The sequence below is a fragment of the Chenopodium quinoa genome, unplaced genomic scaffold (assembly GCF_001683475.1).
Source record: "Chenopodium quinoa cultivar QQ74 unplaced genomic scaffold, ASM168347v1, whole genome shotgun sequence".
Taxonomy (NCBI): domain Eukaryota; kingdom Viridiplantae; phylum Streptophyta; class Magnoliopsida; order Caryophyllales; family Amaranthaceae; genus Chenopodium; species Chenopodium quinoa.
In genome coordinates this window covers 6,955,369-6,982,416 of record NW_018742345.1, presented here as the reverse complement: position 1 = coordinate 6,982,416, position 27,048 = coordinate 6,955,369, and the positions used below count along the sequence as shown (strand labels likewise).

The 27,048-nt window shown below is 34.7% G+C and overlaps 1 protein-coding gene across 1 annotated transcript; it reads right to left on the bottom strand.

Annotated features, from left to right (window-relative positions):
* Positions 1–20,106: 20,106 nt before the first annotated feature.
* LOC110695198 (probable leucine-rich repeat receptor-like protein kinase At5g49770) lies at positions 20,107–24,049 on the bottom strand. Its single transcript, XM_021872421.1, has 3 exons — positions 23,798–24,049; positions 20,227–20,313; positions 20,107–20,142 (listed from the first exon to the last, which is right to left on the bottom strand). Exons 1-3 carry the CDS (start codon positions 24,047–24,049, stop codon positions 20,107–20,109), a joined length of 375 nt encoding a protein of 124 aa, XP_021728113.1.
* Between the last annotated feature and the right edge of the window lie 2,999 nt (positions 24,050–27,048).

Sequence of the window (27,048 nt, the reverse complement as noted above, 5' to 3'; positions counted from 1 at the left end):
GACGATCTACAAGATTAAAATCTACTAAACTTATAAGCAACTACTGAACATACAATATTCAAGTTGAGGGTTAAAACGTAACCAATGAAAACTTAACATGTTCAAAAACTAAATCAGACATTGAATCAAGATCAAAACTATACAATGAAATTTTATACTCCCTCCTTCCCCGATTGATAAGTCACTTTTGAAGAAAAAACATAGAAACTAAGGAGAATTAAAGAAAGTACATTGAAAAAGTAAATTTACATTGGGTATGCAAAAAAGTAGAGAGAAAAATAATTAAAGTTCATGGTGGGTATGCAAAAAAGTAGAGAAAGAAGGTAATTAAAGTACATGGGAAAGTAAAATTTACAGTAGAAAGTTAAATTTGCACAAATGAATGTTAGAGAATTTTGGTAAAAAAATAACATTAATGGTACTTGAAAAAAGCAAATGTGACTAATATTTTGGATGCCCAAAAATGACATAAGTGACTATCAATCGGGGACGGAGGGAGTACAATTTAGGATCGAACTACACAGATCAATAATAAACTAAATGGCTATTTCACCAAATGCCATTGAGTACTTAAAAAATTCACCAAATGCCATCAAAGTTTTCAAAATTCACCAAATGCTCTGACAAATAATACAATGACACCTCGTGCCACCAATAGCATATGGACATTAATTTTCCGTTAATGCAATTCTTATATCACCAAATTCCATTACTTTGGAAAATTGTTTCACCAAATGCTATTACTTTTTAAAATTAATACACAATAATAATTTATTTTAATGAATAAAAATAATACGTTTTTTCGATTTTCGTGATTAATATTGTTCGGGTAAGGTTTTAGGGGTCATTTTGATCCTTTATGGGTACAAATTAAACTCGAAATTGGTAAAAAAAAAACGTAAATACCCCGTTTTGCATTTTTTTTCTGAAAAAAAATTACGATATCGACATACAAAACGGGGCATATATGTTATTTTTTTAGTCAATTTCAAGCTTAATTTGTTACCATAAAGGACCAAAATGACCCCCAAAACCTAACCCGATCAATTTTGATGGTTAAAAAATAACGACACGCTAATCGAAATATTTTTCAACACACAAAACAGAGCATTTATGTTTTTTTTGTCAATTTTGAGCTTCATTTGTATCCATAAAGGATCAAAATGACCCCCAAAACCTTACCCGATCAATTTTGATGGTTAAAAAATAACGATACGCTAATCAAAATATTTTCAACACATAAAACGGAGCATTTATGTTATTTTTTGTCAATTTTGAGCTTAATCTGTATCCATAAAGAATCAAAATGACCCTCAAAACCTTACCTGATCAATTTTGATGGTTAAAAAATAACGACACGCTAATCGAAATATTTTTCAACACACTAAATGGAGCATTTACGTTATTTTTTTGTCAATTCCGAGATTAATTTGTTTCCATAAAGAATCAAAATGACCCCAAAACTATACCCGAGCAATTTTTGCCACGAAAATGAAGAAAAAAAATATCATTTTTATTAATTAAAATAAATAATTAAATGAACCAATCATATTATGACACGTGTCAAGATTTAATCTTAATGACTAACGGAGTTAACGACCGTTAGTCATTAATGGCATTTGGTGAATTTTTTAAAAGCTCGATGACATTTGGTGAATTTAGAAAACCTTAAGGTTGTGTTTGGAAACTTGTATTTCATTTCCAATCATGGAATTGAAATCAAGAATTTGAAATTTTGCAATTCAATTCCAAATAATTTGTTTGGGAATTTGTAGAATTTCAATTCAAGAATACATAAGCTGTATAAGAAGTTGGTATGATGAGTCATTGCAATTACAAGTACTAATTTATACGAAGTATCAATTTGGTCAATTACCTATAAAGATTATGAATCTCAAAAGGGGAAATTAAAACCCAAAAATAACATTACAATATAATATAGACTACAATTTATAAGGATAAAAAAATGAAAAATAACCAAACAAGCTGTTGCAATTGAAGCTTATAAACAGACATGCAATTGAAGGCAACAATCTCAAAAAGACAAAATTTAAGACTTCAATAACAATAAGAGAAGATTTTATATCTCCAAATTGTCGTAGGATGCGTAGTTTTTCATATAGCAAATTAGAGGGATGAAGAGGCACAATAAGCTTTATTATTTGAACTCTAATGGCATCAACAATGGAGTTTTAAGGAGAGAGAAGATGAGGAAGACAAAAATGGAGGAGATAATTCCAGGACAAAGGTTGAAGATAAGAGCATCTTTTGAGAGTGAAGTCGCAAGCCCCAAAATATCACGACACAATTGATGAATTGAATTTGAAATGACATGTTTTAAAGTTGAATTTGAAATTCCAAAATATAAGTTACATTTAAATGTGTGTGGAATTCATTTAAATACAATTCCAAATATTGTAAATATCCAAACAAATGAATTGAGTTAAATGCAGAATTTTAAATGAAATGGTTGTATCCAAATAGACCATAATGACATTTGGTTAATTTTTTAAGTACTCAGTGACATTTGATGAAATAGTCGTAAACTAAAGGCTAAATTCCACCTAATCGAACCAAATATTTCAAAAAAGGGAGAGTATGAAATTATCAACAATATACACAACAATACTGTAATCTAACGCTAAAATAAAATAAATTTCCACCAGAACACAAAATAAAATAATAACTATAGTGTGAAATCAATCAAATTATAAAACAAATTGAACAATCAACAGAAAAATCCTTTAAAATTGAAATATAAAAATACCTAAGAAGCTTAATTTAGTAGAGACAGTATTATCAGCGGGATTGATGGTCGGATTTAACGAATTACAGAATCCATCTTTCTCTATCTGCCGCGACAATCAGCGGCCATGGAGGCTGGTTTATTCACCCACTTTGCCATATGCCTAATTGTAGTAGTGGCTTTCTAATAAAAGATAGATTTTAGGAAAAGATTTTCTAAAATGTTTTATTTCCTTTAAATCGGGTTGTTAAAAAGATAATTCTTTTTAACAAAATATCTTTTTATCTTTATTTTCCGGAAAAGATTTTATTCACTTGATTTATATAAAACCGTGTTTTAAAGATAAGTTAAGTTAACTTATTTATCTTTTAGAAAACCTACTTTCTATACGAGTGTTACTTGTATAAATAGTGGAGAGTAAAATGGATTTAGGTTTTTGTGAGTTTATGCGTGAAGAAATCATTGTGCAATAAATGAGTAAGTTTACCAAGCTTATAACTTGTCATATTAGTTTGGGGTTTCGTGCATTGCTTACCTATCATACTAGGTGTCGTACACTTGTATTGGGTTGGGTTATTTGGGTGAGTTTATTGTTTATTTTACAAACAGTTTTGTAAGCTTCTTGGTGAGGATGAGAGTTTTGTACTTTGGCAGTACGTGTAGTACTTTGGTGGTATGAGTGAATCTAAGTGTGGTGCTTAGGTTGGATAGGATAAGGTCCTATTAAGTAGCAAGTCTAGTGAGGATCTTGTGAAACTAAAGGTCCGTGTCTAATAGGTTGTAACTTGGTGTTTGCCCTATTATAGTGAAGTTTGTGTGTTTGAAATCCCTAAGGCAGGGTTGAGGTTTTACTTTCAGTTGGGCCCTGGAAGGTTTCCTCGTAAAATATGTGTGTGCTAGCAAGTTCCTATATGCATTGTTTATTAATCCGCAAAAAGTAGTCATTAGGAACTCAATACAATTCACCCCACTCTTGTATTAATCATCTCAACTAACAATTGGTATCAGAGCAAGGTTCTCACGTGTAAGCAAATAACTTTGCCGAGTAAGTTCCTGGAGAGATGAATTACAAGGAGAAACTTGAAGAAGGGTATTCCACCCAACGTCCACCCATGTTCAATGGTAAGTTTTACACCTACTAGAAGAACAGGATGGAGATCTTTATCAAGGCTGAAAATTACCAAGTTTGGCGTCTTATTGAAACTGGTGATTTTGAAATAACTGCAACCAATGAAAAGAACGAGGTAGTTCCTAAACTTATTTCTAATTATGATAAGGAAGACAATCAGAAACTTGAATTAAATGCTTTAGCTATAAAGTATTTGCACTGTGGACTTAGACCTCATGAACATAATCGTATCATGGGATGCAAGTCTGCTACACAGATTTGGGATCTACTAGAGGTAACTCATGAAGGTACCAATGAGGTAAAACGTTCTAAAATTGATTTATTGATGTTTAGATATGAAAGGTTTGAAATGCAATCAAAGGAATCAATAGAGGAAATGTTTACTAGGTTCAATGATATTATTAATGAATTGAACTCCCTTGGCAGACACATTCCTATTGATGAACAGGCTAGGAAAATGTTAAGGAGCCTACCACAAGATGAACGATGGAGATCCAAGGTTACTGCCATGAAAGAAGCGAAGGACTTCACGAAGTTTAACATGGAACAACTAGCTGGATCATTGATGACTCATGAACTTCACCTGAGTTCCAACTCTGAAAGTTCCAAGAACAAGAGTCTTGCTCTTAAGGCTCAAGACTCAGAGGAATCGGAAGCTGATGAGGAAGAAATGGAAATGCTAGTTAGAAAGTTCAAAAGGATGATGAACTACAAGAAGTATGCAAGTTCCAGAAACACAACTTGTTTCAAATGTGGGTCTAAAGATCACTTCATCAAAGATTGTCCTCTACCAGACGGTGAGAAAGTAAAGACAAAGGGCAAAGAGCAATCCAAAGAGTCAAGAGTCTGTAAGCCTTACTTCACCAAGGACAATGTGAAGAAAGCCATGCTAGCTGCTTGGGGAGATTCAGATTCAGATTCAGAGGAAGAGGAAGATCAACCGTCAGAAGAAATTGCACATCTATGCTTGATGGCAAAAACTGATGAAACGACAAAACTGAAGGAACTAGAATCTGAGGTATGGTTTTCTAAAAAAGAACTTAGATATTTCTCTAAAGAAAACTTAATATTTGCTATTTTAGAAATTCAAGAAGAATTGAAAGAATTGCATAGAGCTAAACAACAAAGTGATGAAGCTTTGGTAACTTATAAAGAAAACAGTGAGTGGTTCGATAATATGAAATTTGATATTCAATATAGATTCTTTAGTCTGTTTGATGACAATAATTATTTGAAAGAAACTATAGAAAGGTTGAAACGTGATAACATAATGTTAAATGTGGAACTATCCTTGATGAAACTCTGTCTTGAAAATCCTGAATCTGAAGTTCCTCCCATTGCTCAATATCCGAATTTTGAAAAACTAAAATCTGATCTGGAAGATATAAAAGCGGATAGGGCAAGACTTGAGGGGGAACTTGAGAAAGCCAGGAAAGGTAAACAACCTATAGACTACAGAGTTCCAGATTGGATCACTAAAGCCCAAACAAAGAGAACAGAAGGTTTGGGTTTCAAAAAGAAGTTCCAATAGGAAAAGAAGTATGTTGACCTGCCTAGTAGTATTGTTTGTTATTTATGTGGCAAAACTAGACACAAACAGGCTAAGTGTACTAAGAAATAAAAGAGTACACAGAAAAATGAAAAACATGTAGAACAAATTTGGATCAAGAAGAATGATGAACCTACTGATGTTACACAGGAACCCAAGGAAAGAAACTAACGTTTGATTTCTCATGCAGGTTCCAATTAGGGAGAACAACACTTGGTACCTCGACAATGGTTGTTCTAAGCACATGATTGGAGACAAATTTAGATTTCTCTCACTGGATGCCTACTATGGGGGAACTGTGACCTTTGGTGATAACATGACAAGAGATATAGTTGCGATTGGAAAAGTAGGAAGGTCAAGTTCCCATGCTATTGATAATGTATTTTTGGTCGAGGGTCTCAAGCACAACTTGTTAAGTATCTCACAATTTTGTGACAAAGGTAACTCTGTAAGCTTTACTTCCAATAAGTGCAGAATCATTCACAATGAAACTGGGAACATTATTTTAGAAGGAACTCGTAAAGGGAACATATATGTTGTGGATCTTAACGAGGTTCCTAACAGCAGTCTAACATGTCTCAGTGTAATTGAGGATTATCCTCTATTATGGCACAAGAGATTTGGCCATGCAAGCTTCACTTTACTTGATAAATTGAGATCTAAGGAACTAGTGGAAGGACTTCCTTGCATTAAGTTTCTGTATGACAAAGTGTGTGATGCCTGTGTTAGAGGTAAACAAACTCGAATTTATTTTAAGTCCAAGAAGATGCTAAGTACCAAAAGACCTTTGGAACTCATTCATATGGATCTATGTGGTCCTATGAGAATCCAAAGCAGAAGTGGTAAGAGATATGTTATGGTTATTGTTGATGATTTTTTAAGATTTACTTGGGTTTTCTTTCTTATTAGTAAAGATGAAACGTTTGATGAATTTGTAGCTTTTGTAAAGAAAGAACAGAGAAGAATAGGTAATCCATTGATTCACCTCAGATCAGATCATGGAACTGAATTTGAAAATTCAAAATTTGATGACTTTTGCACTGAGCACGGAACGGATCACAACTTCTCTGCCTCAAAAACTCCACAACAAAATGGAGTGGTGGAATGCAAGAACAGAAGCCTTGAAGACATGGCTAGAACAATGCTGATCTCTAGTGGTCTTCCTAGGAACTTATGGGCAGAAGTAGTGAATACAACTTGTTATATTCTGAATAGAGTATCAGTTAGAGCCATCACCAACAAAACTCCTTATGAGCTGATCTAAAGGAGAAAGCCTAATATTTCTTACTTTAGATCTTTCGGTTGTAAATGTTTTGTTCATAACAATGGTAAAAGGAATCTAGGAAAGTTTGATGAACGTAGTGATGAGGCTTTATACTTAGGATATGCCTCTAACAGTAATGGATATACAGTTTATAACAAAAGGACAATGTGTGTTGAGGAATCTGTACATATTATATTTGATGAAACTGAACAATTGAATGATGTACAGGATTGTGAAGATGATTTTGAAATTAGACTTGTACGCAAGATAGATCCAGATGAAGAATCAACATCATTGCAGAAGCAACAAGTTGAAGTTGCTGAGCAAACGAATCCTGAAGCAAATGAAGGTCAAGAAATGAAGATTACACCAGGAACTCCCCCTCAAGAACAGAATATAAATCAGAATGAGGGAGATCCTGTTGAAGTTGCAACTGAGACTCAAGAACGAGTTCCTACAGAAGAACCAGTTAGCAATGATCAAGAAAGAGTGTATCCAGTCAAGGACTTTACACCTAAGCTATGGAAATATCAGAAGGCTCATCCTGTAGATGCAATTATGAGTGATATATCAAAAGGAACTCAAACCAAATCTCAGCTTAGAAACTTCTGTGCACTCTATGCATTCCTCTCTTCTATTGAACCTAAGAACTATGTTGAAGCTTTAACTAACGTAGACTGGATTAATGCTATGCAAGCTGAACTAAATGAGTTTGAAAGAAATAAAGTTTGGCATTTAGAACCTAGACCCGAGAATAAAAAGACTATAGGTTTAAAGTGGGTGTTTAGGAACAAGCTAGATGAGCATGGTATTATTGTCAGAAATAAAGCAAGACTTGTTGTACAAGGTTTCAATCAACAAGAAGGAATAGACTATGAAGAAACATTTGCTCCAGTAGCCAAGTTAGAGGCTATTCATTTACTCATTGCTTTTGCTGCTTATATGGGATTCACGTTGTTCCAGATGGATGTTAAATGTGCATTTTTAAATGGATTTCTAAATGAAGAAGTCTATGTGGAACAACCTCCTGGATTTGAAAGTCAGGAGTTCCCAAACCATGTCTATAAGCTTGACAAAGCTCTTTATGGGTTGAAGCAAGCTCCTAGAGCATGGTATGAAAGGTTATCAAAGTTCCTTTTGAAAAATGATTTTAAACAAGGCAAAATTGATAAAACTTTGTTTTTGAAATAAAATGGAACTGATATCCTAGTTTTACAGATTTATGTAGATGATATTTTATTTGGTGCAACTAACGAATCTTTGTGCAAGTATTTTGCTGACCTTATGAGTGGAGAGTTTGAAATGAGTATGATGGGAGAATTAAATTTCTTCCTTGGATTGCAAATCAAGAAAACTGAAGAAGGAATCATGATCCATCAACAAAAGTACATCAAGGAACTGATCAAGAAATACAAGCTTGAAAATGCAAAGACCAATGATACTCCAATGGGTTTAGCAACTAGATTGGATGAAGATCCAAATGGAACTTGTGTTGACCAACCTATGTATCGAGGTATGATAGGATCTCTACTTTACCTAACACCTAGTAGACCTGACATATCTTTCAGTGTAGGTTTGTTTGCCAGGTTCCAAGCAAATCCAAAGGAGTCTCACCTGAAAGCTGTAAAGAGAATCCTTAGATACTTGAAAGGAACTGATGACTTGTGTCTCTTCTATCCTAGAAGTGACTCATTTGATTTAAGTGGATTTACTGATGCTGACTATGCAAGTGATTTGGTTAATAGAAAAAGTACTTCAGGTATGATACAGTTTTTAGGACCTTGTTTAGTTTCTTGGGGTTCCAAGAAGCAAACCACAGTTGCATTATCTACAGCTGAAGCTGAGTATGTGGCAGCAGCAGCATGTTGTTCACAAGTACTCTGGATAAAACAACAGGTAAGAGATTTTGGTCTTATTTTTGAATGTGTGCCTATTTACTGTGATAACACAAGTGCTATATGTATTTCTAAGGATCCAGTTCAGCACTCTAAGGTAAAAAACATCCACATTAGGCATCACTTTCTAAAAGATAGTGTAGAGCAAGGGAATATTAAATTGGAATTTTGTAATACGGAATATCAACTTGCAGATATTTTGACCAAACCCTTGAACAGAGAAAGATTTGAGAAATTGAGACTGGAACTTGGGATGATCAAGCTGAATTGATTGCTTCTGAAGTTCCAAGATATGGCAAAGTCAAGAATAATGTAAATAGAGCAAAAAGAGCATTTAGCACAATCTTGGTGTGCTAAACATAGCTGAAGTGTCACCGTTGTTGATCACTAGAGGTTAGTTCATTAAACGTTCAATTAAATTTGCTAGTAGTAATGTACATTGCAAGTGTGTAGAAAGCGTGTTCCAATTGCGTGTTTATTTTCAGAAAGTTTTTTTTTTTTAAAAATTAAATGAATTTGGAAAGAAAAGAATTTTGGTAAATTCATCCTGCCAAATTGATTTTGGAAAATTAATTGAACATGTTTAATTAATGACTGCTCAATAAACTCCTTAACTTCTTTACACCGCCTCATTAAATATAAAAGTCATCTTCACCCACCTTACGTCATCACTGTCAAATCAAATTTACACCTCAGTGAAAAATTTCTACAACCTTCCTAAAACCCTCAAGAAGATAACTATGGCCATAATCACCTCAATTGCCTCTTCCGAAAATTCTCAAAATAATCATCACTCTGACCAAGAAGAAGTAATTTCACTTCCAATTGTAATCTTCACCGAAACACAATCAGTACCCCCTCCTTCAAACAACATGCAAAATCTAAAACCCGCTGAAACCGAAAACCTAACCTATGAGCAAGTGATCGAAAAATTGAAAGAATGGAAAGAGAAGCAAGGACAGAGGAAGACGGTTGAAGAACACATTAAGGAAGTTGAGGATTTCGCTGAGAAGATAGGGAATTCTGATAAAGAGGAATCGGAGAAGGAAGAAGAAAAGGAGATCGCTAATCAACCTGAACTTGAGTCACAAGCAGAGAGGTATGTAGTGGGTCACAGAATTGATTTGAATTGGTGTAGACAAGATAAGTTACTAGAATTTCTTGATTTAATTAAATTCCAGGGGTGGGAATATATGTTGACTAAAGCCTCAGATAATTTCATGTATCCAATTGCAATGACTGAATTTTGTCAAAATTTTGAAGCAAAATTGGGGGTAATTACGAGTGAAGTTGGTGGTATTAAAATCGAACTTGATGTTGAAACTCTGGGTAAAATCTTGAAAACTCCTACTGAGGGATATGAAACTTACATCAAAGGAAAAGCCAGTGTGAAAGTGGAAAATTATCTGAGTGGGGATATAGTTGAAGCTTTAGGAGGAAAAAGGGGGAAGAACATTATGAGTCATAATGATCTAAGCCCTATGAAAAAATTGCTGTTTAACCTTGTTAAGAAAACAATTCTGCCTAGAACTGCTAAGAAAGGGGAAGCATGTTTAATGGGTATATGGCAGTAATTTTCTGCATTTCTAGGAGAATTAAGGTTAATTTCCCTTCTTTAATGTATCAACACTTAGCATTTTGTATTTCTTGGAAAGACCAAAGTAAGGTATGGATTTATTTTGTCTACTATCTTTGAAAGTATGGGTGTAGTGTTAAAAGGGAAGTATGGTGGTTTGGATGAGAAGCCAGAAAATGTAATCAATGGAGAAACACTAGCTGGTCTTAGTCTAGCGGTGGGGCAAGGGAAATTTACAGAAGTTGGAAAAGGAAGAGGAGAAGAAAGAAAAGAGAACAGGAAAAAGAAAGGAAAAAGAAGTGGTGGAGCAACCTGTTAGGAAAAGCAGGAGGCTATCAACAAGTACTCTTCCTCAAACCAGTATGGAGACACCATTGGAACTCGATATTGATGAAGGAGTTCTTGTGGGGCAAGTTGCAGAACTGGCAGACAGAATGGATCTGACAGAGAGACAGGTGAAAGAAGCTGCTGCTAAGAGTCATGTGCAGAAGCTGGAGAAGACAATGCAGGATCAGAACAAAGAGCTGATCCAGGAATAGGACAAGATTCTGAAGAAGCAACAAGATGAGTTCCAGGAGAAAATTCAGGGTCTTAAAGACAAAATTGAAGCCCTGATTGCACAACAAAGAGAGGACAGTAAACAGATTATGGATCTTCTCCAAACCTAGCCTGTTATAATCCTTAACCTTTCTAGCCTATCCTAGTTTCTTTTGCAGTCATGAACATTTTCAGTTTATGTGCTTGATCAATTTATTTTGGTTTGTAAAAATTTGTTCAGCAGGATGGTTAATCTTTTGGTTTTTTTTTATGAATGCTTTTTGGAAATGCCTATACATGTGTGTATGTGTATATTATGAATGCTTATACAGGAAAGTGGAACTAACTAAAGGGAAGTTAGCAGCGCTGCCTTCAGTTTCCCACACGCGATGAATTGCTTGTGGGGCTGTGGCTAGATGCTTAATAAACTTGAAAAATCAAGACTTTTTGATAATTACAAAAGGGGGAAAAGAAGAAGAAAACTTTGATGCTGAAGTTGTTTTGGGTTCCAGTTGAGAAACTATCAGAAATTTCTCTGATATGATGCTATAGTAGTTTAGTTTTATTCCTGTTTAGTTTACTTTGTTTATTTTTGCTCTTTTTGTTTTTGTTTTTATTTCAGTGTGTGTTTACTTTCAGTCAATAAACCAAAAACTCAAAAATACGTCCTTCTATTTTGTTTATCTTGTTCTAGAGTTTGCTTAAGTTTTGTCATCATCAAAGAGGGGGAAATTGTTGAAGCATAAAGGTTTTGATGATGAGGAACTTAGACTAAAGCAAACTCGACTAATAAAGGTTTTCAAGTGTTTGATTAGTTTAGGTGAATTTGATCATGGTGATGGAAGAAGTAGCTGGAACTAAGAAGACATGAAGAGATCTTTATCAAAGAAGTTAAACAAATTAGAAGAAGAGTTCTCTAACAAGAACTAGTTCTCAAACGAATTAAGGTCCCTAACAGGAACGTTCTCTAACAGGAACTTGAAGACATCAAGCTTAAGTTCTTTGGTGGAACTTAATAAGCTTGGAGCTCAAGTAATCTACCTGAACAAAGGCGCGACGCAACAATTATTTTAGTTAAGCTTTTTATCTTCTAGATTATTGTTAATATGTTAAGTAGGTTATTGCACGAAATTTATTAGAGGCGTGACAAGTTGGCTTGGTAAATAAAATAATACGGAAAGTAATAAAAGATAGATTTTAGGAAAAGATTTTCTAAAAAGTTTTATTTCCTTTAAATCGGGCTGTTAAAAAGATAATTCTTTTTAACAAAATATCTTTTTATCTTTATTTTCCGGAAAAGATTTTATTCACTTGATTTACATAAAACCGTGTTTTAAAGATAAGTTAAGTTAACTTATTTATCTTTTAGAAAACCTACTTTCTATACGAGTGTTACTTGTATAAATAGTGGAGACTAAAATGGATTTAGGTTTTTGTGAGTTTATGCGTGAAGAAATCATTGTGCTATAATTGAGTAAGTTTACCAAGATTCTAACTTGTCATATTAGTTTCGGATTTTGTGCATTGCTTACCTATCATACTAGGTGTCGTACACTTGTATTGGGTTAGGTTATTTGGGTGAGTTTATTATTTATTTTACACATAGTTTTGTAAGCTTCTTGGTGAGGATGAGAGTTTTGTACTTTGGCAGTACGTGTAGTACTTTGGTGGTACGAGTGAATCTAAGTGTGGTGCTTAGGTTGAGTAGGATAGGGTCCTATCAAGTAGCAAGTCCAGTGAGGATCTTATGAAACTAAAGGTTGGTGTCTAATAGGTTGTAACTTGGTGTTTGCCCTATTATAGTGAAGTTTGTGTGTTTGAAATCCCTAAGGCAGGGTTGAGGTTTTACTTTCAGTTGGGCCCTGGAAGGTTTCCTCGTAAAATCTGTGTGTGCTAGCAATTTCCTATATGCATTGTTTATTAATCCGCAAAAAGTAGTTATTAGGAACTCAATACAATTCACCCCACTCTTGTATTAATCATCTCAACTAACACTTTCCTCTTTAAAATACCGCCATTTTCTTCTTTATATTCTATAGAATGTGGTGGCTTAAGCTTCAAAGCTTTATCAATTTCCATCAGATACATTAAAGGTCAAAAACCCTAACTTACCCAAGTTGAAAATAAAAAGGTGAAAATTTATGGTATAGCAAACCTGACAAAATTTTAACAAAAATGGTGGAATTCAAAGTGAGAGTACAAAGATTTCTTAGGAAAACAGAATAATGAAGAGATTTGATTGATAATTTCAGAGCAAACTAGGGTAGTAGAACAATAGAAGGCTTAAGGATGGAGTTTTTTTTTTTTTTTTTTGGTTTAATATGGAGGGGTATGAGGGGTGACGCTTAACCTAGCAAAGTGCTGGACCAACACACCAATTTTATCAATATTAAATGGAGGCTCGCTCAACCCAGCAAGGTGCTGGACCAACACAGGGGTAAGGCGGTCATTTTCACGTTAAATGAAAGTATTGTGGTTGTATTGACACTGTTCATATGTATATCTATATAACTATAAGAGAATTATCTACCCGTTTCATTATGTATATTCCGTTGTTCATCTTCCCCAATTCTATTTGCTTTCCCGCTTTATTATCTCTCCTCAATACTTCCTCTTCTAAGCCAACATTGATGGCCTTCCTCTACCACCAAATTCTTGCCCATTGCCCCTCCCATCAACCTGCTGTCCCTCTTTATTCCCTTTTTCATTTTTCTTCTTACTGACCACCCCTGCCGTTTTCTAGGTTTTCGATGACGGGTGGGTTTTGAAGGTGGGTTTTTGGGTTGTGTGGATGGCGTAAGGTGGTCGAAAATCAAGGATGGGTGGGTTTTGAAGGTGGGTTTTCGGAGGTTGTGTGGGTAGCCTGGGCTGTCGGAAGTCGAAGGTGGGTGGTTTTGTTTTGGGTGACGGTAAATAACTAGGATGACAATAACTTAATGCTACAATGACAATAACTCATACCCTATTTGACAACAATTTTTTCAATTTTGTAAATAACTGTTACAATTATATCTAATTTGAATTGCTGGAAACTTAGAATAGTATTGTTAGATGGATTCTTAATCAATTATGATTGTTAATTGGATTTGATTTTTTACTAGACTGAATTCTTAATCCTAATTGAATGAACAACATTTGGAATGTTGATATCACATTGTTATCAACATTAATTATACTGAATTCTTAATCCTAATTGAATTCAATTCAGGCCAGTTCAACTCAATTCTTGAGAACAGAACTCAAAAGGTAAGGATTTAAATTGAAGTTAAGCTGAAGAGAAGAGGCCCTTACTCCTGATTAAATCCTTTGAAATCCAAACCTAAATACGTTACCTTTAAAGTATTTAAAATATTAACAAACAACCCTTAGCAATGTTAAATGAAAGTTCCACACTATAAACATGAATTTAACAATGTTAAATGAAAGTTCCACACTATAAACATTCCTTAATCCTAATTGAATTCGCTTCAGTTCAGTTCAATTATGTTCAACTGAATTCCTGAGAAGTGAACTTAACTAATTGGATAAAACTGATGTTGAGCTGAAGAGAAGAGGCCTTTCTCCTAATTGAATCCTTTAAAATCCTTTGAAGTATTTCAAATCTTAACAAATAATCCTTAGCAATCCTAATTGAATCTAATATTAAGTAACATGCATTTAACAATGTTAAACGAAAGTCAAGTTCCACACTATAAACATTTCTAGCTAATGGACAATTAACAATCCTAATTATAGTTAAAAACTATTAACAATGTATTTGAAAAGAAAATCCTAATTACAATCCTAAATGTAACTTATCCCAATTACCAATCCTAATTGAATCCTTTGAAATTCAATTCTCAATTAACAATCCTTAGAAATCCTATTTGAATCTAATATAAGGTGACATCTATTTAACAACCTTAAATGAAAGTCATGTTACACTACAATATACATTATTCCTAAATATAGTCAAACAATCAACAATCCTAATTATAGTTAAACAAGTTAAACATTCCTAATTATAGTCACAATGTAATTCAAAGTTAAATCCTAATTACAATCCTAATTGAAATTGAACTCAATCCCAAAGTTTATGTACTTATGATTAATGCCAACAAGACTTTTTGTTATTGATGACATAATCAGACAGTAAACAGTATACGTAGGACAATGACACCAAGATACCTGACAATATAAATGTTTACATGACAAATGACAATTAATGATCTCTATTTTCATTAGACAAATACAAGTTAAATATGACAATAACATATTGAAATATGACAATATATATGTTTACATGACAATAAAATTAAACTATATCTACCCTTTCCCTATGTCCTAAACCTTATACCCAATAGTCCGTGTCATAAATCTAAACCTCCCAAAATAGACAACGATCCAATAGTCCATGTCATCAGTCTAAACGTCCCAGAATACCCTAACCACAAACATCCAATAAACATGATAAAGGAACCACCGTCCATGTCATCAATCCAAACCTTCTAAAATGGACCAATCACAATCATTCCACGACATAAAGAACCAATACTTTCATACGAACAGTGTCAATACAACCACAATACAACCACGACATATAGATATACATATGAACAGTATCAATACAACTACAATACTTTCATTTAACGTGAAAATGACCGCCTTACCCCTGTGTTGGTCCAACACCTTGCTGGGTTGAGCCAGCCTCTGAGTATGAGGAAGTTAAAAAGTTTTTCCTTACTAGTGTGGCTCCACACGCGCGTTGCTTGTGAGGTAGTTTGGTAAAATCTCTATTAAAAATGCAATAGTGTAGCTATGTTTGGGGTTAATGTATGATCGTTTCATTCGTTTATATGGCAATAGTGTAAGTGTGTCCCGGTGTTGTGAAATATGTTGATTTTTTTTTTTGCTTAGACGTCTATCATGAAGAGAATAAGAGCAAAAATTATCTTGATATTATTCTCCAAACATATCTTTGACTTAACAAAGATAATTATGGTCACTAGCAGCATACTAGCTTCCGTAATTTTGTGCAATTTGTCATCTTTAACTTGTGTAAATTATATCCCTTAATTTCCTCCCCTCTCTTAGCTGTAATTTATTATGTACTTAAAATAGTCATTAGCTTGTATATTTATAGGTTGTGACTTTATGCAAAGAAATACAACTCACCAATTATCTTTTACATGGTATCGGAGCAGGTTTAATCCAAATCTTAAATTGTTTTCCCACACCAGAAGCATATCCTTTCATGGCTTCCCTTAACAACAATGGTGTACCTTCACACCCTCTCGTTACAAGCCTCCGAACATAAATAAAGCAAACTCATGCTTCTTTCTCACTTTCCAATGGTCGGTTGACACCACCTCAGGCTCACATTACAAGTACCGGAAACGCCACACCTCTCACAACGTGGCTCCTTGACACTATGTCAAACTTAGCCTCTTTGCATCCTTACAATGGAACTGAAGAGATTGTCATTAGCAATGGCACTGGCATTCCAGTCACTCATACTAGTTCGCTTACTCTCTCTACCACTTCAAAATCTATTTATTTATTGATTTTCTATGTGCACCCACCATGACCCGCAATATTATCTCTGTTTCCCAATTATGTTATGACAATAACCTTGTTATTGAGTTCTCACACAATTGCTTTTTAATTAAGGATAGTCTCACGGGGGCACATCTTATCAAAGGTCCAACTAGACATGGTGTTTGTGAACTTTCATCTACGTCAAATATCCTAGCATTATATACTATTAAAACACATGGGATAGATTGGCATTATAAACTTGGTCATCCTTCATTACCTGTTTTCAAAAGTCTTGTTTCGGAGTTTAAGCTTGATGTCTCTACTAGCTCCTTCTCTTTTAATTGTGATGCATGCCAATGTAACAAAAGTCACAAGCTTCCTTTCAATAAATCCACTTTACATTCTCATGCCCCTCTTGACATAGTTTACACTGATTTATGGACTTCACCCGTTTACTCTCTTGATAACTTCAAATATTATGTTGTGTTTATAGATCACTACACCAAGTACATTTGGTTTTACCCTCTCAAAAACAAATCAGACACTAAGCCAGTATTCATAAGATTTAAACACTTTCTTAACGATAGATGGTGTATCTCATCTCACTTCTCCTCCTCACACACCGGAACATAATGGGTTTGCTAAACGACGTCATCGTCACATTGTAGAAACTGGTCTCTCTTTATTGTCCTGTGCTCAATTACCACTTACCTTTTGGTCTTATGCTTTTACCACGGCTGCTTATTTAATTAATAGGCTCCCTACTCCTACTCTGTCCAACAAATCTCCATATCATAGTTTATTTGGAATCATGCCCAATTATCTCAAATTAAAGAGTTTTGGTTGTTTGTGCTATCCATGGCTTAAACCATATACTAAGCATAAATTAGAACCTAAATCTAAGCCTTGTATTTTTATTGGGTACTCTAAAACTCAAAGTGCATATCATTGTTTGGACCCCGTCACTAATCGTGTTTATACATCTCGACATGTTCGATTTGTGGAATCTGAATTCCCATATAATCGATTATCCTCTCAAGAACCCTCACCACCTATTCCAAGCTCAAACACTTGGTGCACTCTCACATTACCTATTATTCAACAAAGCAGTCATGTGCCAGATTCACCAAACTTATCAATTTCCACTCCTATTACTTCCTCTACTGAACAACAAACTTTCTCACAAACAAACTCACTACCCACCGACCCCCAAATCGACTCTCGATCCATCCCATCAACTGCCTCGTCAACCTAACCCAACTTCAATACCATATCACAACAACAAACCCCAACACACATGCCCCACCAAGTAAGTCCAGATCATACAACCCAATTTGATCATAATCCATCACAACCTACCTTAGAATCCTCAACTACTATTTCCACTACCCAAGATCATACTCATACCAATAAACCACCCAATCCTCCACCTGACGTCATTACACGATCTAAAAAAACATCACTAAACCCAATCCAAAATATGCAAACCCCGCTATTGTTAAGGAAAATCCTATTATACCAAAAACAGCACCACAAGCTCTTAAAGACCCACTTTGGAAGAAATCTATGGAAGAAGAGATTGCCTCGGTTACTAAACTAGCCACTTGGGACTTGGTACCTCCAGCATTTGCTCGTAACATTATAAAGTGAAAATGGGTATTTCTCATTAAATACAAACCCGATGGGTCAATTGAGCGTTATAAAGCTCGGTTAGTAGCAAAAGGGTTCCAACAACGACCTGTCATCAACTATACGGAGACCTTCAGTCCAGTTGTTAAGCCAGCAACAATTCTTACTCTCCTTAGCCTTGCGGTCTCTCAACAATGGAGTCTTTGTCAACTTGACATTAATAATGCTTTCTTGCAAGGTACATTACAAGAGGAAGTATATATGTCACAACCACCCGGTTTCATCGATCCACAACATCCCTCTCATATTTTCAAATTAAAGAAGGCTATCTATGGCCTCAAGAAAGCCCCAAGGGCATGGTACACGGAATTCGCCAATTTCCTACTTGGATTGGGTTTCAAAATATGTGTCTCGGATACTTCTTTATTCATTTTACATCATTCTACAACTCCAATTTATCTCATTGTTTATGTGGATGATATTATTATTATAGGTCCAAATGCAAGCTATCTTGACCATTTTATTAAAAATTTGGCGAATAGATTTTCATTGAAGGATTTGGGCCAACTCTCATACTTTCTTGGGGTAGAGGTAATACCTACACCATCGGGAATATTTCTCACTCAATAGAGATATGTCACTGATCTACTAGAGAAAATGGGGATGTTAAAAACCAAACCATCTCCCACTCCAATGGTCATCACTCACACACTGACTGCAAATTCAGGAGTAGTAATTGAAGAGCCGAAAGACTATAGAGCTGCGGTGGGCAGCTATATCTTACCTTGACCAGGCCGGATGTTGCATATACTATTAATAAGATATCCCAATATATGCATCGACCAACAACAGAACACTGGGCAGCTCTCAAACGCCTACTTTGTTATTTAAGCAGGACACTTGATAAAGGCGTTAACATTTACAAAGATTCACCTCCAATACTACATGCTTTCTCCGATGCGGATTGTGCCGGTGATAAAGACGATTTCACCTCTACTATGGGTCATGTTGTATTTCTTGGTCGTAATCGTATCACTTGGTGTTGAAAGAAACAAAGATCATTGGCTCGATCATCCACCGATGCCGAATATCGAGTTGTGGCCTCCACTACTGCAGAAATTATGTGGGTTTAAAACCTCCTCACTGAAATGGACATTCGAATATCAAACACCCCAATCATATATTGTGATAATTTGAGTGCCACCTATTTAAGTGCAAATCCAGTTTTTCATTCCAAAATGAAACATTTGGCCCTTGCATTCTATTTCATTCGAGAACAAGTTCAAAAAGGAGCTTTGCGTGTGACTCATGTATCAATTGGTGATCAACTAGCAGAATTCCTCACTAAACCACTTTCAAGACCGCGACTCGACTTGCTTCTCACCAAGATCGGACTCTCTGACCTGTCGACGGTCTTGCGGGGGCATGAAGAGAATAATAGCAAGAAATTATCTTGATATTATTCTCCAAACTTATCTTTGACTTAACAAAGATAATTATGGTCACTAGCAGCATACTATCTTCCGTAATTTTGTGCAATTTGTCATCTTTGACGTACTTGTGTAAATTATATCCCTTAATTTCCTCCCCTCTCTTAGCTGTAATTTATTATGTACTTAAAATAGTCATTAGCTTGTATATTTATAGGTTGTAACTTTATGCAAAGAAATACAACTCACCAATTATCTTTTACATATCACGGGTTCAAATTGGAAGTGCATATGACTATATGTAGCTAATAGGTTTTCATAAACTAAATCAACTCCAAAATTTCAACCTCATTTCCATATTATCCGAAACCCACAACTTATAAAAATATCAAAGATAAAATGACATAAAAGAGCACAAACTTTTTAAAAAACAGCGTGTGCTCAGTTATGTTAGTCTTTGGGAGAACTCTTTGGATTTATGTTTATATTTGATGTATGACCCAAACGATCATAACAATATCATTTAGTCTTGTATACACCATAAGTTCAAAAATTCATAAATTATATTTACTCACTTTCTTAATTTAACTCATAATTAAGGCTTTTCAAGTACTTTGCTTGATAAGGTAAGACATAATCTTAAGCATGATCAAATTCTTTCTTAATTAAGAACTCTAATAATCCACATACATTCGTCTTTATATAACGTAACTCATCATTCTTATTATTGACATCAGTCACCTCTCACCCATTGCAATATTCCATTTAAAGTATTTATAGTCACAAAATAAAAATACATGGATTTTTTTGTCTCATTGATCATTTTCATTGAAATTATGCCATCATATCATACAAGCTAGAATCACTCCTCTGCAATAAATAACTATAGGATCACAAACTCTTAAAATACATTTATTTTACTAAAAAACCTTCTCTAATTTTTTATTAATAAACCCAAGCCTGAACATATCTTCCAAGCTTGCGCTTCGCTGAAAAAATTGGCACAACATAATACCGATACAACGTGAAATCTACAATATGCTGGCAAAATCTATAGACAACAGTTTATGCAGAAAGCATATTACATTTCGGCTTTTTCACAAAGGTCGAGTAGCTCCATGGTCTGCAATAAAATGACAAATAGATACAAGGGTTAAAATAACGGGTCTTCTAATCAATCAACCACCAACAATAAACATATTGGTTTATTTAAGTGATCAAAGGGCTACAGAATAAGCTCAGCTATAACGGTTATAGTTTCACTGACAAAGCTATAAAAATATAATTGAGCTGCTTGCTTTACTTGGCAATCAACTCTTTGTGTCCTTCTATTGTATAGCTTGTCAAAACAATATTAGATTAATCATTTTAGGATATATTATGCATCTGCATTATATAATCAGCAAAATATCAAAGAAAGCACTCTCAAATACAATTAATATGAAGCCATTTACTTCAACTAGATAATCTTTAGGGAAAAAAAAATTGAACAGAGAAATTGATTCATTGTTGGTTCATACAACAGTCTAGGGAACATAATCAAAGAGGTATTGTATTTTCCATCCATAAGAATTAGATGAAAAATCCTGAAGAAGATTAAGTATATGAGCCTTCCTACCCTAACCCTAAATAGTAAAATAAACACAGAAGAAGAGTGGGTAAGTATAGACACCTAAAAATGTCTCCCCAAAACCAAACCCGATGATGAACAGCCTTTCACCGCCATTATTGATCAGGCTGGTATTTAATCTTGGAGTGCTTAAATTCATATTTCCATTTTATAAAACAACCCAATTCCTAGCTCATTTCCCTAAACCATAACTTGTTTTCCACTTTTCGTGTCCACATCGCAAAACTGAGAGAAACTGATTTTATGGTCTTATAATTTTGATCCAATTATTATTATAACTTTTGATTATAAGCCCAAAAATATATCATAAGCCCAGTTTCGATTTAAAACGAAGAAAATATGAGCCAAACACTAAACTCAGTCCAAAATCAACATCCTTCTACAAAAATGGTCATATCTTAAAATATACAAATGATTTTGACCTGATTCTAATTGGGTTGGAAATTAGACTTGATAAGCTTTCCAATGGATATACTATATGGCTTATTTCAAGTTACGGATCAAAAGTTATCGCAATTTGAAAAACGCGTAAAAACTGGAATCGTCGTGCAAGCAACAAAACTATCGCGTCGCGGGGGAAATGTGACGTGGCACGGGGACAAGTACCGTGACACGAGAATTCTCAACGTTTCACGGTGCCTGACTCCGTGACACGGGAATTCTTGTGCTTGTTTTCGCGTTCTTTTCACGCGAAAATTCCCCGCGTCACGGGAGATGATGACGTGGCACGGGGTATGGTACCGTGAAAAATCACCGTGTCACGGTGCTTTCCCGTGTCTTTTCCGCGTTTCTTTCCCACGCGCTTAATAATCTAGATGCAAAAAATCCACCGTGTCACGGCATGTCTTCCCGTGTAACGGTGCACATCCCAAGACACGGGATTGCTTCGTGCTTTGCGTAATACCTAAACACGTTTTATCCCCTGTAGGTTTGTTTCACTCCCACGTCACACCAAATTACCCCGTGTCACACTAAAGTGTACCGTGTCACGGTGCATTTTGCCGTGTCGCGGCAACCTTTTTTAGGGTTCCGTGTGTTCCCTCTACTCATTTTCCCTATAAATACCCCCCTCCTTTCTGCAATTCGGGGCATCAAATCCTTCTCTCTTTCTCTCTTTTACACCAAAAATCATTCTCTTCTCTTTCTCTCATATTCTAAGCCTTAAACCTATATTCCTAATTACACCATTCTTTCCTTAAGCACTCTAAGGAGTCTATACTAAACCCGTGGTTTCGTCCTTAAACCAAGGCGTGAAAGGTATAAATAACTGAGGGTTTGGACTAAATCAAATATACATTTATTTAATTTAATTTTCATTTGATTTATATTTTTTTATTGAAGTTACTAACAGTTTATTCATGATGTAGCAATTTAAAGGAACGAGCGGAATGTGAGTAATTAATTAATTTAATTACTTATTTTATTTTTATATTGCTAGTATCATGATTAGGTTAATTTATTATACGATTTGACTAACACTATTATTATTAAATTGCTTCCAATATTAATGATAATTCTATTATTATTTATTGATCACAATATTTCATGTTTAAAGGGAATATGTAATTGAAAATTACGACTAATAAGATAATTTGGACAACCGGTTTAGGTTCCTTTTTAATCTTGTTGTTAATTTAAGTGATCACAATATTTTAGAATTATGTGTTGCATTAATATTATACCAATTTAGCATAATAATAGTTTGGAGCAAATTGAATATTTTGTTTGTAAGCCTTTGAGGTCGCAGGAATCACTTTTCACTATAAGAATCAAGTAGAGGCCAATACGGGCGAATGTGACTCCATGACTCTCTTCGTACCATCATCCCCAATCCTCCTTTCATGGTTCCGAACCATACGGAGTTAGTAATATCATGGATTATGAATGGGGTGTAACCTTCACGGGTCAATCGTTGTTGCCTTTGTTGTCCCTTTATCGTGGTTGCCTTTTATGATCTGTGAACAGTTTACAAGTTCCTTAAAAACTTGTTGGCGGCTCCCTACTTTCCTTGTCCCTAGTCGTATATGTCAATTCCTACTTCCTATGAGTGCCAAACATATTCACAACATGATTTAACGTAGGCGCACATCGAGCGACGCCTACAGTAAGCCTATTAGTTCCTTCTTCATCTTGTACACACTTCAATTCCAAATCCACACATTTCTCCAAACCCACCGATGTGGTTGTATTTTTAAGAAGAAATGGGTCCATTATTGTATGAAGGTTATATAAATCTTTACTTCTGTTCATTGCTTCTTTGACCTTTCACTATGTACTTTCCATCTTGTATTATTAGTTGTCTCGCTGTTAACATTTTCAACATAACCACCCCAAAGCTAAATATATTGCTTTTTTGAGTCAACTTGTTTTTCATGAAATATTCAGGATCCAAATATCTCTATATCAGGTAAGAAGCCCATGTCAATTGTTGTAATATTTGGATTTGTAGAACAGAACAGTGTATTTCAAACACATAGTAAATTGGTGTGTAAATGATGATTTTAGTGGATTATATAGTGAAATGCTATTTGGCAAATGAAAATACACTACCGAAACACTTTGAATGACTCACTCTCAGTATGTATGGCATATAATTAAGCTAACATTAAAGATAGAAACTCTTCAACTGCAGCCAGCAGCCAGAATGTGCACGCGCAACATTCAAGGCAAAACAATGTCACAAAATCCAGCCAAAATATCTAGTTCATTAAGACCCTTGCTCAAACCAGGTGGGAAGACGAAAGTGGGATCAGATCCTAATTATTAATGCCATCTAATGTCTTAGGTTTATAAACACCGACTATGTATGCTTGTAGACATGGTAGAAAGTACTTCGAATAATTTAATAGGAAGACCGCTATTGTTCCTTTGACTTTGGTGGTAACATAAACTGACCATTGTTCCTTTGACTTTGGTGGTAACATAAACCTTCTGATCAGTATCACCGAACAACTTGAAGAGACCAAAGTCAGCAACTTTTGCAGTCATACATTCATCAAGAAGGATGTTTGACTTGACATCCTTGTATATGATTAGTGGATCAGCAAGTTCATGCAGATATTGCAAACCTCGAGCAAAGCCAAGAGTTACCATCAACCTTCTTATCCAATCCATTTGAATAGCATAATTTCCTGCCCAAACAATCATTGTATGATTGTATCATTAGAGATGACCACATATATAAAATGAGCATCAAATGATTATCTGACAAAATTTAATTTACAAAGGATTATCATTGGACAAAGACAATTTTAGAATCATATATCAAATAAAATTCCATAAACATCTAAAATTTGTGACATGGAACAGTGGCATCTGAATAGTAATCATGGTACCTTGCATGAAGTTCAAAGGTTAATTAAGAAAGGTACATGAAAGACTTTCATTAGTGTACCATTTGGACGGAATTCATAAACAAATGTTTGTTCTCCTTTGTTGAAGCAGAATCCAACTAACAAGTTTCAAAAGATTCTTATGATGAACCCTTGATAAAAGCTCTACCTCAATTTTGAACTCTCAACTACCTTGCACCGATCCTTGCTGAGATCTTTTGATAGCAATTATTTGGCCATCAGATTAAAACTAATCCAAATCAAACTCCAACATGTACACTCTGTCTTTGAGTCACCAGATTTATACTCATCCACAAATCTTATACTTATTTCCTGCAAACCCTAAGATTCCCTTCCCAAATTACATAGAACAACTCAAATACTCAATCAACCAAAAATCAACAAATTTTGACATTCAAGATAAAAAAACTAATCAAATCAAGCCCAAAGATCCCAAAACCTTAATCCCAAATTTTCACAAACAAAATCAAATTTCAACAAATCAAATGACAAATTAAGAACAACATCAAAAAATTAAGAAAGAGAAAGAAGAGTTATGAATTTGCGGACGACGCCCTTGAAAACCAAGGCAGGATCAAATCAAGCCCAATCAGTTAAATAAGTTGATTTCACTCAATTTCTTGGGCAAAATTATAATGAATACTTGTTTCTTTATTCCTTAATATTCAGCAGAGTAGCAACACTCTTAGACTTCCCTATCTCTTGACATTTTTCAGTCTCGGTGTCAAGATCTTTTTGCTTACCTTACATTCTTCAGTCTCATTGACAGTTTTAAGGTGCCAATGTAGGAAGTCTCCATTGGATCAAGTAGCAATTATCGTATTTAAAATCAGATACTTTCCCTTATCAATTTATCAAAATAAGTTCATAGCCAAACCCTAGAAGGTACCAAATAATATACACACTATGTTAGTGGTTGAAGGATAAGGAGACTGAGATAGAGTGATCTTGTGAGCAGGGTGCATAGCTGCCATAAGAGTTCCATAAGACAAAAGAATATATTGGTAATAAACATATAATTCAAGCACCTATTTCCAAATTCAAGCAATCAGACAAGCAGCTGATTGCATAATTTCTGAGTTCCTACCTTTAATATTTGAATGTGCATATAAACATTGTAAACAGTCCAAGTCTAATCACCATGAGCATTTATCACAACTAATTGTACTATCAATGAGTGAAATTATTAATTCCACTGGTCATGAATAAAGATCTTTCACACTTGTGAAGCTGATTTGCAGAGTATTGAATTAAAAATTGCTACTTTGTTTGCAACAAGAAAGCCAGAGTGGTACAACATAATTAATGAAACATACATTGATAACCGTGTGGCAGAGGAGAATGCAGGTTCAATGGTCCTGCAACAGAACTTTCAGAATGGTTCGTCACATGGTGATGATGTGATGAATGCAATGACGCTCAGAATATGAATTTTCATGGGAAGAACCTAGGGAATTGATTTGTTCCCTTGGGACATGTCGAAAAGGAGATTCAGAAGGTGGAGGCGAGGAAAATGTAGGCCTTGGAACCATGCAGGGTAGGAACTGTGACATGAAATAACATTCTGCTTAATCCCCAATTTACACTCTTAATCCCAAAATATTTATAGAAAATTAGATAAACCTTGAATTTAAATAGTGAATCATAAAATGAGCAGGAAACACTTTAATTGAATTAAATTTCTAGCAAAAATTAGCAAAAATACAATCAAAATTGAAATCATAAAAATAGAAAAGTTCTTTAAAACCCAAAAATTTCAGAATTTAAAAGTCAAACCCTAAATATGAATAGGTTAATTTTCAAGGTTTCAATTTCTCACTACCGCCACTAATCTACCTCCCCCCACAAAACTGAAAACGGGATTAAAAAAATATTATAAAATATAAAACTTTATGATAAATTGACTTTCCAACTTAGGTTAATCAACCCGATGAGTGGAATCTCATTTATTCTTACATTTTGAGAATCAACATAACACTTTCGAAGGTAAAGTTCTTTGTTATAGTGGGCATGCACAACACACCAAACAAGAAAAGTGTGACGAATTGATGAGCTCATAGAATTGAAGCTTAAACTAAATGATCAACAACTTGCATTGTCATTGCTCCACTTAGCAAATTCATCACATTATGATAAAGTATACATCCAAATCATCAACTATTTCAAAATCAACCATATCATCCTAAATTTCCTAATATAAACCAATTTAAAAAAGAGAAATTATTGAATCAAGCACAAATTAAGTAAAGTACATGTATACTTAAAAAAAAAAAGTAAAGTACAGATATAGATGAGAATATTTAAAGCTTTAAATATTTACGTACACAGAACCAGAAATTTCACGTCAAAAAAAAAGTAAAGTACCTAAAAATAAAAAAAATCATACCCAGTGTTTTGGGTAAAAATACCCTAGACATGTGGACCAATGAGAGAAGGCCACGTGTCAAGCCTAGGCTAGTCTAAGAGGGCCAATAGCCATCTGACACGTGTCCACTTCAGATATCTTCTGAAATTGCGGCCTTCAAGGGCCCAATTTCCAAGAACGCCATAAAACGGCGCAACCCACTAAAATCTAGGTCAAGTGACCTAGATAGGGGCGCAGCCTCTAATGACCCTATAAATAGGGAGATATTCCCCCATTTCGAGGACAATCAATCATTTATTACATCTAATTTCTCTCACATCATAGAAACACTTGAGCTTGGAATCCAAGCAGATACCCACCTAAATTTCCGCACTCCTTATTCCTTCTCAAGTTACTAACTTGATCGTCGGAGGCGGAGCTCCTACAAC

What these genes read in the sequence shown, in the direction of transcription:
- LOC110695198 (XM_021872421.1), bottom strand. Translation starts at nt 24,049, where the DNA reads ATGATTGTTTGGGCAGGAAATTATGCTATTCAAATGGATTGGATAAGA. An exon ending in CCAAAGTCAAAGGAACAATG is followed by an intron (nt 20,314 to 23,797) that starts GTCAGTTTATGT and finishes AGATTTTGCCAG; the next exon opens with CATATTGTAGATTTCACGTT. An exon ending in GAAGATATGTTCAGGCTTGG is followed by an intron (nt 20,143 to 20,226) that starts GTTTATTAATAA and finishes TATTTATTGCAG; the next exon opens with AGGAGTGATTCTAGCTTGTA.